Here is a 14533-nt window from a genome sequence, read left to right as displayed (position 1 = left end):
CGAATATCCCGTTCCATATGACATTCGTTGCGCGCGTGGTGTGTGTGTGTGTGTGTGTGTGTGTGTGTGTGTGTGTATGTATGTATGTGTGGTGCGTGTGCGCGCGCGCACACACTGCATGCAGGAGTGTGTGTCGTACACGACGAGAATTCTCGGCATGCTCCGGGCGCATACTCCGGTTCGACACGCGGGACGGCCAACTTTTTTTCCTGTCGAGCTGTTTTGCGGGCGCCAATCAGAATTCGCGTGAGTGCAGTCACGGCAAGAAAATGGCCAACATCGTGTCGCTGGGTTCGAGTGTATCTTTGCGCGTCGTTTTGTGAACCCCGTAGTCTCCAATCACGTTGACGTCTGTCGCCATTTCCTCGTGCGGAGGAGCCCGTCCGTTTATTTTGTAAGGTAACGATCGCTATCCGATTTGCATTGTCAACATAGTCCATTTTCCGTATTAAGGTAGAGACGCTGTTTACCATGACAATTTCGCGAGTGTAGGTGGAAAATATATTGGGTTATATACGTCACGAAGTGCATATGACTGAAGTGCATATAGGTGCATCGTACATCACTTCGGTCACCGTCGCCGCCGTGCGGAGCGCGGTTGTATTTCGCCGGCCGGCAAGCTAGCTGATAAAAGTGTGGTCATAAATCTTATTACGGGACAACGGTAGTACTATTAGAGAGGATAAAGACTAAGCATCGCGATGATTTTGTCGCGTGAATCATTTGCTATAACGACGATTGCGCCGTTTGCTCTGCTCCGCTCTGCTCCATTTGCTCCTCTGCCCCATTTTGCTTTGCTCCGCGGCCCATGCCGTACCGCGCCACGCTATTGCCATCCGTGCTAACCGATCATACTCAATTATGTGCTGCCTAATCGGCACGCTGAATGGCATAGTCTATCGATAACGCACGACGTTCCATGCATCGCATATTCATTTTCCTCTTAGTTTCCGTTCTTTTCGTTTCTTGTATTGGATGAAATAAAAATGTAATGCTTGCATTCCATTGTTTATATTATACTTTTAGTATTAATTTTTTTAATTTCCGTGTGCCAGCGTGATCTAATTTTGAAATGATTCTTTGATTTGTTTTAGATATATTTAGTCCTTGTTCGATATATTTAATCTTTTTTTTTTACTATGTCTTCTTTCACATTGTCTACACTTGCATTATTGCCTTATCGAGTATATTGTCGCATATGCGATCAGAACAAATGAGTTTTGGTTTTCCTTTTTTTACGTATTGATATCTTTCAATTCTTTATCATCATGCATTTTCGGAAAGTGCGATTTTTATCGGAAATTGCTTGTGCGTGATGTGTGTATATGTGCAAGAGAGAAAGAGAGAGAGAGAGTAAGGAGGGGAGAGAGAGAGAGAGAAAAGAGGAAGGAGAGAGAGAGAGAGATTTATTAAGGGACTTAGAAATAAAACTAGCGCATTCTTTTATTAAAGAAACTTAATGTGATTATTCATACGCACGTCTTTAGTGAATCTAAAAATGTTTTATCAGTACTGGAAATTGGTTTTTAATACGACATGTACGCACACCATTTCAATAAAATATCTCTAAACGTTTTCTAGATTCTCGAAACTTTCATATGGTTTTTTTTCAACTTTGATACTCTGTATTTTGAAGACAGCATTTAGCACACGAACTACACAAGCACGCACGCACGCACGCACACACTTACGGTGCACGCGCTACACATGTACATGTACAGCATATGTAAATACAAACACATTTAAACGCACAGGTGATTTCTGAATGCAAAAAATTTAGAGATGTTTATTAGCTTTTTAGAAGCGAAGAGATGATCCTATAAACTACGCGCGCGCACGTGTGTGTGTGTGTGTGTGTGTGTGTGTGTGTGTGTGTGTGTGCGCGCGCGTGCGTGCGTGCGTGCGTGTGTGTGTGTGTGTGTGTGTGTGTGTGTGTGTGTGTGTGTGTGTGGTGTGTGTGAAAAATAATTCATACAGTTTGAATTTAATTAATGAGAAAAGAGATAAAAATTTTTGATTAACATAACAATTGTTTCAGCTATGGCAGAAGGAAATGGGGAAATAAAAACAATGGAAGAAAAACAAGAAATGGAAAATGTAGAACGAACAGAAGATTTTAATAAACTTATCCAATATGGACTAGATGAAAAAGTGGCTGCTAAATTGGATGAGATTTATAAAACAGGAAAATTGGCTCATATTGACCTGGATGAAAGAGCTCTTGATGCCTTGAAGGAATTCCCAGTTGATGGTGCATTAAATGTTCTTACACAATTTCTAGAATCTAATCTGGAACATGTATCTAATAAATCAGCATATCTTTGTGGAGTAATGAAGACGTACAGACAGAAGAGTCGTGCTGGTCAAGGTACAGGCACAAGCACGACACCAAAAGCTCCAGATGAGGATAAAATCAAAGTAATTTAAAGTTATCTAATTAGCAAAATCTTTTTGCAAATTGCTGGCAAATTGATAACAAATTTGGTTAGATTCCTATAAATCCATAGTAATCTTGTCCATAGTGTTTATATAAAGCTGAGGATCTGGTGACAATTTGTTAACATGTTATACCAACATGTTAACCAATATGTTTTATACCAATAAATTTTATTATTTCTGATGGTGATATTAGATATTATAAATTTTATAGATATTATAGATTTTATAGATATTATAGATATGAAATTTGTTGCCTTTCTGCCATCAAACATTGATAGTAGGGCTCAAAATATGTTTGCAGATTTGGATACATATTACATGCAGTTCGTATATATTAATTTATGTTTTTAATATGTGCGCGCGTGTGTATGTGTTTCTGAAAGATTTTATTTTAATAATTTTCTTAAATATGTAAATGCTTTTTGATAATAAATAATTATTATATTTTAGTTGATTTTAGAAAGAACGGGATATCCTTTAGATGTAACTACTGGACAAAGAAAATATGGTGGTCCGCCACCAAATTGGGAAGGTCCAACTCCTGGCACTGGTTGTGAGGTAAACTTGCTTATTTATAAAATTTATTTATATATATACGTACATGTATGTGTATGGTGTGTGTGGGAGGGGGATGCGCGTGCGTGCGTGCGTGCGTGCGCGCGCGCGCGCGCGCGCTTAAATAGCCTTTTGATATAAATTTAAAAAAAAAAAATATCATGTGTCATACATATAATTTGTATTTTATTATTAACAAACTTAATATGTACATACTGCGCATGCAAAAAAATAGTTACATATATACACATCTATATTAGTTTCAATAGAATATATTTATATACTTATATAGAATATATTTATATATTTTTATATAAATTATTTATTTTATATTTGTTGAACTTATTATATTAAAACGTTTTTATAAAAAGGTATTTTGTGGCAAAATCCCTAAAGACATGTACGAAGACGAATTAATACCATTATTTGAAAAATGTGGAAAAATTTGGGACTTGAGACTGATGATGGACCCCATGTCAGGTTCCAACAGAGGATACGCGTTTATCACGTTTACTAATAGAGAAGCTGCGCAGCAAGCTGTTCGAGAGGTATGTTATTATTTTTTCTTACATCTTTTTATATTATATTATTAATATGTAGGTACATTTTCTTACAATGTATAAACTTATTTTTTTTCTTTCTTGTTCTAATTATTAACGCGCTGTCACATACACATAGATGATTAGAATATTTTTATTATTTTATTTTTAAAATTTTTAGAAATGTTACAAAATTGTTATTGCTACCAAAATGGTGCTCTTTCGAAATGTTTAGAGATTAATAAGTAAGTTTCAAATTTCTAACTTTTACATAATTTATATTTTTGACTCTTTTCTTGAAATATTTTAATGTAAATTATAATTGGGAGTTATAATAATATTTGGAGTTATAATAATATAATATATATGAATTCACACATATACACACACATATTCAGGCACATATTTTTTATGCTGAACATTTCGAATGAGTGTATAGTATATCCCTATGTGGCTTGTTCTATATTTATTTCTTTATTTTTTGGTAGATTAGACACAGACATTTTATTATTTTATGACAAGTTAGTACGCTTACATAATTTTTTAAACCTTTAATAATAATTTTAAGAAATATAATAACACAATTCAAAGAGAAAAAATATATACACTTTACACACATCCATACACATGTGTGCATGACCATGCGCGCATGAGAGAGAGAGAGAGAGTGAGAGAGAGGAGTAAGGAAGAGAAAGGGAAGTGGAAGATTTACAAAACAAAGGAGTATGTTTCCAAACATGTGATACGTGTTACATTCGTATGTATGGGTGGTATGATGTGATATGATGTGTGGTGTGATGTGATGTGATGTGATGTGATATGTGGTATGGTGTGGTATGATGTGATGTGATGTGATGTGATATGGTATCGTATGGTATAGTATGGTATGATATGATATGATATGATATGATATGATATGATATGGTATGATATTGTATTGTATTGATATGATAGGGTATAGTATAGTATGGTATGATATGATATGGTGTGGTATAGTATGGTACGGTACGGTACGGTACGGTACGGTACGGTATGGTACGGTACGGTACGGTACGGTACGGTACGGTACGGCACGGTACGGTACGGTACGGTACGGTACGGTACGGTACGGTACGGTGTCAATGTAGTATGGTATGGAATGATATAGTATAATATATATGGTATAATGTAATATGTGTGGTGTGATGTGGTGTGATGTGGTGTGGTGTGGTGTGGTGTGGTGTGAGATGATGTGGACGAGTGGGTGGGTGGATGAGTGAGTGCGTATGTGCGTGTGTACGTGCATATGTATGTGCGCGTATATGTGTGGGTGTATGTTATATATATGATGTATGCGCATGCATAGGCATATGTATATATGCGTATATGAGTGAGTGTGTATACATGTGTATATGAATGAATATGTATACATGCATACATAGGCGCATGCATGTGTGTGTATGTGTATATGTTTACATATGTATATCATATAATTTAAGTACCTCAAAAAAAATATAATTATTTTAAATATTAAAAAGAAAATAAATTTACAATTGTTTTATGATCTCAAGCGTATGTAATTTAGACACAATATTTTCATTGTGAATAAAAATATGATTGGGTTTTTAAGAACAATTTGACTTTTTTAAATGATATGATTTTTTTTATGTATTTAAATAATTTTTTCTTGGTTTTCTTATATATAACGCTGTTTACTTATCTTTACTAGTTAATGATAATTCAAGCTTTTAATGTTGTTCCTAATTTATATAGCAAAAAAATTTTTAGTGTTAAAAAAGTATCAAAAGCATTAAAAAACATTAAAGGATTAATAATTGATGAGGAATTTTATATTTTGGCACATATTGACATGAAATGTAAAATATCTCATGAAATATTAATTTTAAGTTTACTCTATTTTATAGTTTCTTTATTGCAGTGGATTGTATATGTGAATTGATTAAATTGAATACATATCATGAACTTGAATTGCTCGAAAAGAAAAAATAAAATTATTAATAGATTTATTACAGAATAATTATGTAGTATGATTTTTTAACGTGATTTTCTTAAGTATTCAATTATTTATTATTTAGATAGACATTTTTTTTCATTGAAATATCACTATATAAAGTTTTTTTAAATATTGTTGTTTTGTACATTGAAATTTATATAGAAAAAATTATAAATAGGAAAAAGGTTATAAATAGAAAAAAAATTATTAAATTTATTAAATATGTATTACACCATGTAATAAAAAGAATTATTTTTTTTTCACGAAAAAATTGACATCCATGAAAGTAGAGACGAAATATAGCATGAAAGTATGTTCCGTTCAACTCAAGTTATTTGCGTTTTTTATTCTGCTGCGGAGGTAAGATAAAATTTTGTGATTGTTTGAAAATTATGCATTTTCGTGTAAAATTAGACACTGAATTTAAAATTGATAAAATTAAAGCGATTGGATAGAAAAATATTTTTGAACAAACATCAATTAATTTTCTTCCTTTTTCCAATCTTTCTATGATTTTCTTTGTGGATAATTATGTCATATTAATGCACTTTAACATTTCAATAGCAGTTTGATATTTTGTGGTTCGACAGAGCTTTTGAGCTCTGTTCAACTTATATTCAACATTTAAATTAAAAGCAAAACGAATTGGTGAAAAGAAAAGTAAAATTTAAAAATAAAAGAAAAATTTCATGCACAGATCTTAATAATTTTTGTTATGTAATTTATTTGCATTTCAAAAAATACGCAGTATCTTGAAAATTATATTTTTTTCATTATTATAAAGAAAAGTATAGAAAAAGAAAAAAATTTCAGCGATTTTTTATCAGGATGCGTTTCTTATCATTTTACTCTTTAATCACTTTAATTTTATCCTTTTAGGTTCAGAATAATTATACCTGGAGATGATTTTCAGATAATCGCAAAATTTCATTTTGCATCACGGACAAAATGATCTCTTTTGAACTTCAAATATTTATAAAAAGCATAAATAATTTGAATTTGCGGAACGGAACGCTTTTATGCTAGATTTCGTCTTTGAACATATCGATTTTTCCATGCGTGAAAAAAAAAATTTTTTTTTTTTTCAAATACTATTATCATTGATTCGCAATAAGCAGAGTTGTATCCATTAATACAGCTTTGTTTTCAATTCAATTCCTTTTCAATTCAAAGCTTATAAATAAGAAAAATAAAATGGTTTTATTTTAAAAAATTGAAAATATAAAATTTCATGTTTTTACGCACAACGGAGATATTGTCAGTATGTTATGTTTATGTTTCTAAAAAAACTATAATATTAGTTTCTCTACTAGTTTCTATTTTTTATTATTTAGAATAATAAAAATGTTGAATGTACTTGTGTTAAATGAGATACTCGGTATATAAAATCAATGAAATTACATATATACTTGATCTTTTATACACTTATACACATAATATATGTAGGAACAATCCACATAATGTATGGATGTTTTATATGTATATGTCCCTGACCATTATTTGTTTTTAAATACGTAAATATATCCATCTGATCCTACATATTTAATAACACTGAAAAATATATATTAATGATCCTATGGATGAGTTTCTTTTCCAGCTCTCCTCTTTGCTCAGTGGGCAAAATTGGGAGTGGAGAATCTTTCCGAAAATCACGATGATTGTGTGGTTTAATTGGTTAGGGGTATATTTATCTAATTGGTTGACTTTCATTGGACAGTGACAATTTTTGTAACAAAATTTTGAAAATTGGTAGGCTTAAAATTTATTTACAGGAGTATGATACGTGAAAGGCCGGTTTCCTATATTGTGAAGACTCGAGCGACAAAGCGCATGCCACTTTCTCGCTTCCGTGAATCCACGCCATATTAATAATTAATATTTATATTAAATTGCATCATCAAAAAACTTTTCCCAAATTCCGTTTGATCTGCTGTAATTATCATAAAAACTACAAAACTGTCATTGGAACAAAATTAGGCATGTGTCTGTTTTCTTCATCCCACAGCTCGATAATCACGAAATAAAACCCGGCAAGAGTCTGAAAGTAAACATTAGCGTTCCTAATCTACGACTTTTCGTGGGGAACATACCAAAGTCAAAAGGCAAAGAGGAGATCTTGGAGGAATTTGGTAAATTAACAGGTAAAGTGAATTCGAGGCGTGTGTACCTACCTACCTACCTATTACCTACCTGTCTACCTGGATTGTATAACTTAAGAGTGGTAGCTTTTAAGTAGAGTGGTTGTAGATGGTATGGAACTATGGAGTATCCAAGGATCACATTGATTCTATGATCTGCGAACATACCTTATGGCACCTTTAGTTCTAGTCAGTCTCCTTGTCTCTCGGTTTATTAGTGAACAGCAACACCTCTCTGGTCCAAATCTTCTTTTCCTTGCATATTTAGGTTGAATTATGAGTTTATCTGCTTCCTATTATATACATGCAATAATCTTATCATCTACCTGATTTTCCCATCCTCGAATTTATGCAATTGATCAATTCATCAATCTTTATTACTGATATCTTCTTCATCTTCTTTTTTTGAAATGATGAAAAAGAAGCGAAGAAATAGAAAGAGAAAATGTGGAAGCTGTATGATATTTTTTAGATTAAGAATTATATTATACTGACAAACATATGTGCTCTTTTGTACTATTGCAGTTTTGCAATATGCAAATGTGATAACAAAGCTTTAGGGATATGGGAGATCTGCGTGGACCTGGGGCGTTTGGCTCGCTAACAAACGGACAGGCACTCCCACTCATTTTCTATGACATATCAATCCTTTCGAACTATTTAAACGTTCATGATTTTTTTGAATAATGCTTTTAATCCTTTTTTTATAAAATTTGTTCCCTTTTCCATTCTATCTCTATTGTTCTTTCCTTCGCCCTCTTTTTCAAAGGACGCTTTATGAAATCCCATGTTCAAACAGCCAATAAGCAGGTAAAATCGTAAATGGCAAGCTTAATTGGCACTCTCCTTCCACATTATTCTTACAGCTGAATGATTATGAGATTCGGAAAGGGAAAAAGATTGGTGTTACCGTATCTTATAACAATCATCGCTTGTTTGTGGGAAATATTCCAAAGAATCGAGACCGAGATGACTTGTTCGAAGAGTTTACAAAGCACGCACGTAAGTTGACAATTGTCCTTAAATCAGCAAGCAGTAATCGATGGAAATTCTTTGGGAGAAATAATAGGACAAAAATTTATCATCTTATAATAAATCAGGTGTTTTTCTCTTATCAATAGCAGGAGGTGCCAGGTGGGTTAAATCCAGCCCTCTTGCATAAATGTAAAAAAAATTATTGTGAATTGGTATTCGGAGAAACAAAATTTATATTATTTATTTTTGAAAATATTAATGTTTGGTAATGTTGATCAATTTATTTATAAGCCAAATGTGAACTCTTCTCATCTTAGAATTCCTTCATTTTTATTTTTAGTACATTTCGTTTGCAAAACGTGCACTGTTACAATGAGTAGATCAACTGTATAATTGTGTACAAATTTCAATTTACATTGCTATTTTATTTGAAAAGTACTATACAAGCATGTGAGGGAGCGAGCGAACGAATGGGCGAGTGAGAGAGAGAGGAGGATGAGGCGAAGGAATGTTTCTTTAATTATTTTCAAAGAAAATTTGATACATTTATTTAGTTTTAGTATATTTGAATTTTAATACATTTATTTAATATATTTGGGTTTTAGTACATTTATTTAGTTTTAGTATATTTTAGTTTATATATACAAAACTCAAAATTGGAAACAATTTTATGACAATCAGCCATTGATTCTTTAATCTATACTTTAGTTCATAAGTTTTTATTTTTGTATGCAAGTTATTATTTATTTATGTTTTGAGATAAAAAATATTAAACTTTTACATATATTATTAAGCATATGATTCAAGGTAGTATCTTTAATTTTAAATTATAATTTGAATATGAAAAGATTTATTATTTCTGTAAAGCATAATTGTTAATTTGATAAAGAGAATGATCAATGTGATTGAGTGAATGTATCTGATTATTATTACATCTTGTATGTACATGTATAAGATTTTTGCATGTAATATCAATATATGGACACAGAGAGGAGATTTATAAACGAAAATGACAATAAAGGCAAATGTTTTGATGTTTTTATTAAATTTACACATAAGAATGATATAAAAATTAATAGCATTAATAGAATTAAGAATATAATTAATATAATTAATATAATGTGGTGCAAGGCATCTTGTTATATAGCATTTTGTTATATGTTTTATTTTTGATGATATAATAGATTACAAAACAAAAAAATTGCTTTTAATTAGTAATAAATGTTTGTAAATGTTTATGTAAGTAAATCAAATCTGAGTTTATATAAATTTTGAACAACATCTTAGGATTTTAATTCACATAAAATTAATTGGTTATTTTTTTTTTTTTTTTACTGAAACTCATAATTTAAAGTATACATGAGATGCCTTGTTATGCAAGGAATACATTTCTTAAATTGAGAGGAAGGAGAAAACAGATGTCTCTGAAAAATAAAAATTCAGGGAAATTTAAGATTAATTAAATTATCTAGTGGAAATTATTTAATTATTTCTTGCTTGATAATTTTCAATATTTTTATACTGATACTTTCAGGAAAGATTTGTGAGGTTATATTGGAATGAAATCAGATTGTGAGATATAAATGATATTTTTACATTTTAGAATTACAAATCATTATAAAGATGATGAACATAATACATAAAGTATCGATCTCTTTATGTACACGTAATTGAATCATTGTAATGCATGAGAAGCTTAATAGCATGAGAATTATTCTACTAAATAATATTTATATATGCCTTTTGAAAAAATAATCCTCTCAAATTCTTTCAAAATATCCATGTGGAATAAAAATTATTGACAATATACATAGTTATTAAAAAATCATAGACTTTTGAGCTTGCAATCTTTCACTTTGTAGTTATTAATAGTGTCTATATTTGTTCTGTTCTTTTAATTCTGATTTTCAATAGCTTTTTATTTAAAATATTTTAGTATGACATTATGAGTGTTTGGTGAAGTCATTACTTTCTTATTTTCCTTATATTTAATTCTGGGATAATTTCTTAATTAATGAAATTTTATTTGTTAAGTTTATTTTTTAAAAGCTTATATTTTTTTCTTTAGATTTTAAGTATATTTGTTTTCAAATGTGTAAGTAAATAAGAAAATTTATGAAGTAGAAAGATTAATATAATAACATTTAGAAAAGATTTCATATAAATGATATGGCAAAATAATTTCATATTGATACATTTCATATTGACACAGATAAATATATTTAAATATGCTTTATAAATTTTGCAAATTGATTTATGTAATGTTTGAGATATATTAATATAATCTTCATATCTGTTTTCTATTTTTATTCAGTTTTTGTTATTGCTAAATATTTTTATGATATGTAAAGAAATATAGCTATCAAATTAGTAGGCGTAAAAAAGTCATGTAACAATATAAATATTTATAATGTTTTATGTATGTAATTATTAATAGAAATATGTAAAGTGATTTATAATTTTTTTTTAAATAAAAATGATTATTATAATAAGATATAATTTAATATGAATATTTTGAATATACTTTGACGAATATGACATTGAAAGAATATGATTATCATATTTATGTGAAAATAAAATGTAAAGTTTTCACTTATAGCAATCATTGTATATATAAAAATAATAATTGCTTAGTTTTATATTTTTTTTTTGAAACTGTTTTTACATTTTTTATTATACAATTAACTTATAAATTTTTGAATGCTTTATTATGTTTAAATCAATCTTACTTATTGTTTATATGAATTTTTTTACATAGCTGGCCTGACAGAAGTGATTATCTATAGTTCACCAGATGACAAAAAGAAGAATAGAGGTTTCTGCTTTTTGGAATATGAATCTCACAAAGCAGCTTCTTTAGCCAAGCGAAGGTTGAGTACTGGACGTATCAAAGTTTGGGGATGTGATATTATTGTTGATTGGGCTGATCCTCAAGAGGAGCCAGATGAACAAACCATGTCCAAAGTAAATCAATGATAAATATGATTAATTTGATTATTTTCATTATTGTTACTTTTATTATTCTAATTTAATAAAAATTATAAATTATTTTGTTTTAGGTACGTGTGCTTTACGTACGAAATTTGACACAAGATTGTTCTGAAGACAAATTGAAGGAAAGTTTCGAACAATATGGCAAAATTGAGCGAGTGAAAAAAATCAAGGATTATGCTTTTATACACTTTGAAGATAGAGATAATGCTGTTAAAGTAAAGAAAAAACATTTTAAGTTATATTTAATTTAACAATTAATATTTACTGCATTAATGACATGTTTAAATATATTTTTTAAGGCAATGAATGAATTAAATGGTAAAGAAATGGGTGGATCTCACATAGAAGTTTCGTTGGCAAAACCACCATCCGATAAGAAAAAGAAAGAAGAGATGCTGCGAGCCAGGGAAAGACGAATGATGCAAATGTTACAGGGTAGAGGCGGGTAAGTTATCAACACCTGTATTTATTTTTGATTTTTATTATACATCACTATATTATACATCATTATATTCAATTTATAATTGTTTTCTTTCGTTTTTTATTTGAGTTAAAGGCATTATAAAGACATTTTCCTTTTTATAGTGGATCTCCGTCTCATCCAAGCATGATGGGAGGACCAATGCCAGTTCGTGGACCTACACAAGGACCTCGAGGAACCAGCGCAGGTATGCGTGGACAAATGGGACGAGGCGATTATGGTTAGTATCAATTTTGATTTTTTTTTTCCTCTTTTATTGCACTGTTTCGAGAATGTTTTTCCAGAACGGCAACTTTAATTTTTATGCTAATAAAAATGTTAATAAATCTTTAAGTTCCATATTGATGTGTTTAATTTTGTTTCTCTCATATAATATAATATAATATAATTTGCTTAAAAGTAAAATATTTTATTTACTGATTACTATTGAGTTTTTGTTTTTTTTGTTTTTTTTTTTTGTTTTTTTTGTTTTTTTTTGTTTTTTTTTTGTTTTTTTTTTTTTTTATATTTGGATCATAGAATGAATGTTTAATAATACACAAGATGTATTGAAATACAATAAAAACAAATGATATACGTTAAGATTGTGTTGTGTTTCATAAAATAAGGATTAGAAAAAATAATAAATTATTAATTGTATCGTGGCGCGTGTTGGAGTACGAATCGCTACAGTAGTTTTATTGAAATTATGGAAACTTGCATTATGTAATATTATTTTATATAAATAAAATTATAATTTTTTTGTTTGATTTGGAGTTATCTGAAATTAAAAATATTTATTATATTAAATTAATAAATAATTTATTATATTAAATAGTGCGTGCGTGCGTGCGTGCGTGCGTGCGTGCGTGCGTGCGTGCGTGCGTGCGTGCGTGCGTGCGTGCGTGCGTGCGTGCGTGCGTGCGTGCGTGCGTGCGTGCGTGCGTGCGTGCGTGCGTGCGTGCGTGCGTGCGTGCGTGCGTGCGTGCGTGCGTGCGTGCGTGCGTGATGTGTGTGTACATATGTTAAATGTGTGCTTAGCATTTTGTAATATGAGCACCTTGTTGTCTTACCACTACCACCTCCTGTGATATTTGTGTTTGTATTCTTTTTTTAACCAATATAATTGCATGCATATTTTCTTATTTGTGTTGTATTTTTGTTTGGTTCCTGAGTGAGGATTATTTTATTATTCAGAATATCACTGCATTACCAGGGACTATTTTAATATAGTCTTTTTTTATTTGATTTTTTTTTTCATGTGTGTGTGTGAATTTTGTGTATCTTGTGCGATGCATCATCAATTCAAAAATCTGTTTGCAGCTCTCCAGGAAGTAGGTAAGCCGTGACGATGAATGATGAATGCAACAGTTGTAAATATTACATGTAGCCCTGTATATTTTCTTATTTATGTTGACTTTAATGTTTAATTTAAATACATATTATAAAGTCGAAAATTAATTTTCTTTAATAAAATAAATAATATTTATAAGTTTTTCTATATTAAATCGTGTTAAATATTTTTTAGATTATATTTTCTTATAAATGTTTAGTAAAATGTCTTTGAAAATTAAGATCACAATCTATATAGCACATTTTATTCCAAAAATATTCCAAATTGTTTCATATTTTCAAATGCAATTCTGAATATGATTCATAAAATCTTCAATTTGAAAATTTAAAAAATTATGGAACTATGCAACAAGTATAGTTAGTATAGATATCTTCAATACTTTTTTCTTATTCTAATTCACTCTAAGAGAATAAAAATAATTCTCACAATTTATTTTTCATTTGTGTTTTATTATTTTTCAGTAAAAAGAAAAAATAAAATTTTGTAAGCAAAATTTATCTTTTTAGATAAGATTTATAGATTAGAAACCTTATCAAGTAATAAAACGAAAAATAGCCTAATTTTTGAGAGTTAATTTTATTTTTTTATGAAGTTTGATAACAATGAGAATAATGTTATTATATATCAAGATATTCTCTATGTTTTTTTAAAATAATAATATAATTATACATAATTTTTTAAATTCTAGGATTTAGAATTTTTTCTTGATTCTTGTTTTAATGTTTAGGATATTCCAATAAAATAAAGATGTTATTTATATTTTTAAAGCAATTTTGCATTTAGTTATATCTCGAATTCTTTTAAAGGTAATTTACGATATATTTATGTACTTTTATTAAATAAATTTTTATGTAAAATTTACATAAGAGAAGAAATAGTAATGAAAGAATAACAAGATAAAATTAAATTTATTTTTGATAAATTATTTAGAAAATTCGTTTTATTTGCATTTTTTTATATATAATTATCTTTATTTTAGTAACTGAAATTTTCGGGCCGTTCTGTATAGAATATTTATATGATATCGATTGATACGTATTTTTTTCTCATTCGGATAACTAAATGTTGTCTAAAATATCAGTAAGA

General features: G+C 29.5%; 1 protein-coding gene across 10 annotated transcripts in view; it reads left to right on the top strand.

The window, feature by feature from the left end:
- Positions 1-239: 239 nt before the first annotated feature.
- Positions 240-14533, top strand: part of Syp (synaptotagmin binding cytoplasmic RNA interacting protein) — a 36449-nt gene continuing 22155 nt past the window's right edge. For 4 of the 10 annotated variants that reach the window (XM_089082141.1, XM_011632638.3, XM_011632637.3 and 1 more), the window contains exons 1-10: positions 240-399; positions 2039-2418; positions 2890-2997; positions 3366-3542; positions 8531-8666; positions 11398-11603; positions 11699-11848; positions 11933-12078; positions 12219-12334; positions 13417-13431. In XM_089082141.1, the coding sequence (XP_088938267.1) occupies positions 2041-2418; positions 2890-2997; positions 3366-3542; positions 8531-8666; positions 11398-11603; positions 11699-11848; positions 11933-12078; positions 12219-12334; positions 13417-13431 (1432 nt within the window). In that variant the 5' untranslated portion in view covers positions 240-399; positions 2039-2040. Of the gene's footprint in view, positions 400-492; positions 665-2038; positions 2419-2889; positions 2998-3365; positions 3543-7531; positions 7668-8530; positions 8667-11397; positions 11604-11698; positions 11849-11932; positions 12079-12218; positions 12335-13416; positions 13432-14533 lie in introns of those variants that run through there. The other 6 variants (XM_011632641.3, XM_011632639.3, XM_089082143.1 and 3 more) reach the window with 3 other exon arrangements.

This window comes from Pogonomyrmex barbatus, unplaced genomic scaffold (genome assembly GCF_055798465.1).
Source record: "Pogonomyrmex barbatus isolate J1 unplaced genomic scaffold, ASM5579846v1 scaffold5, whole genome shotgun sequence".
In the NCBI taxonomy this organism is placed as follows: Eukaryota; Metazoa; Arthropoda; class Insecta; order Hymenoptera; family Formicidae; genus Pogonomyrmex; species Pogonomyrmex barbatus.
The sequence above is the reverse complement of the archived record's forward strand: the minus strand, read 5'-3'. Positions and strand labels throughout refer to the sequence as shown.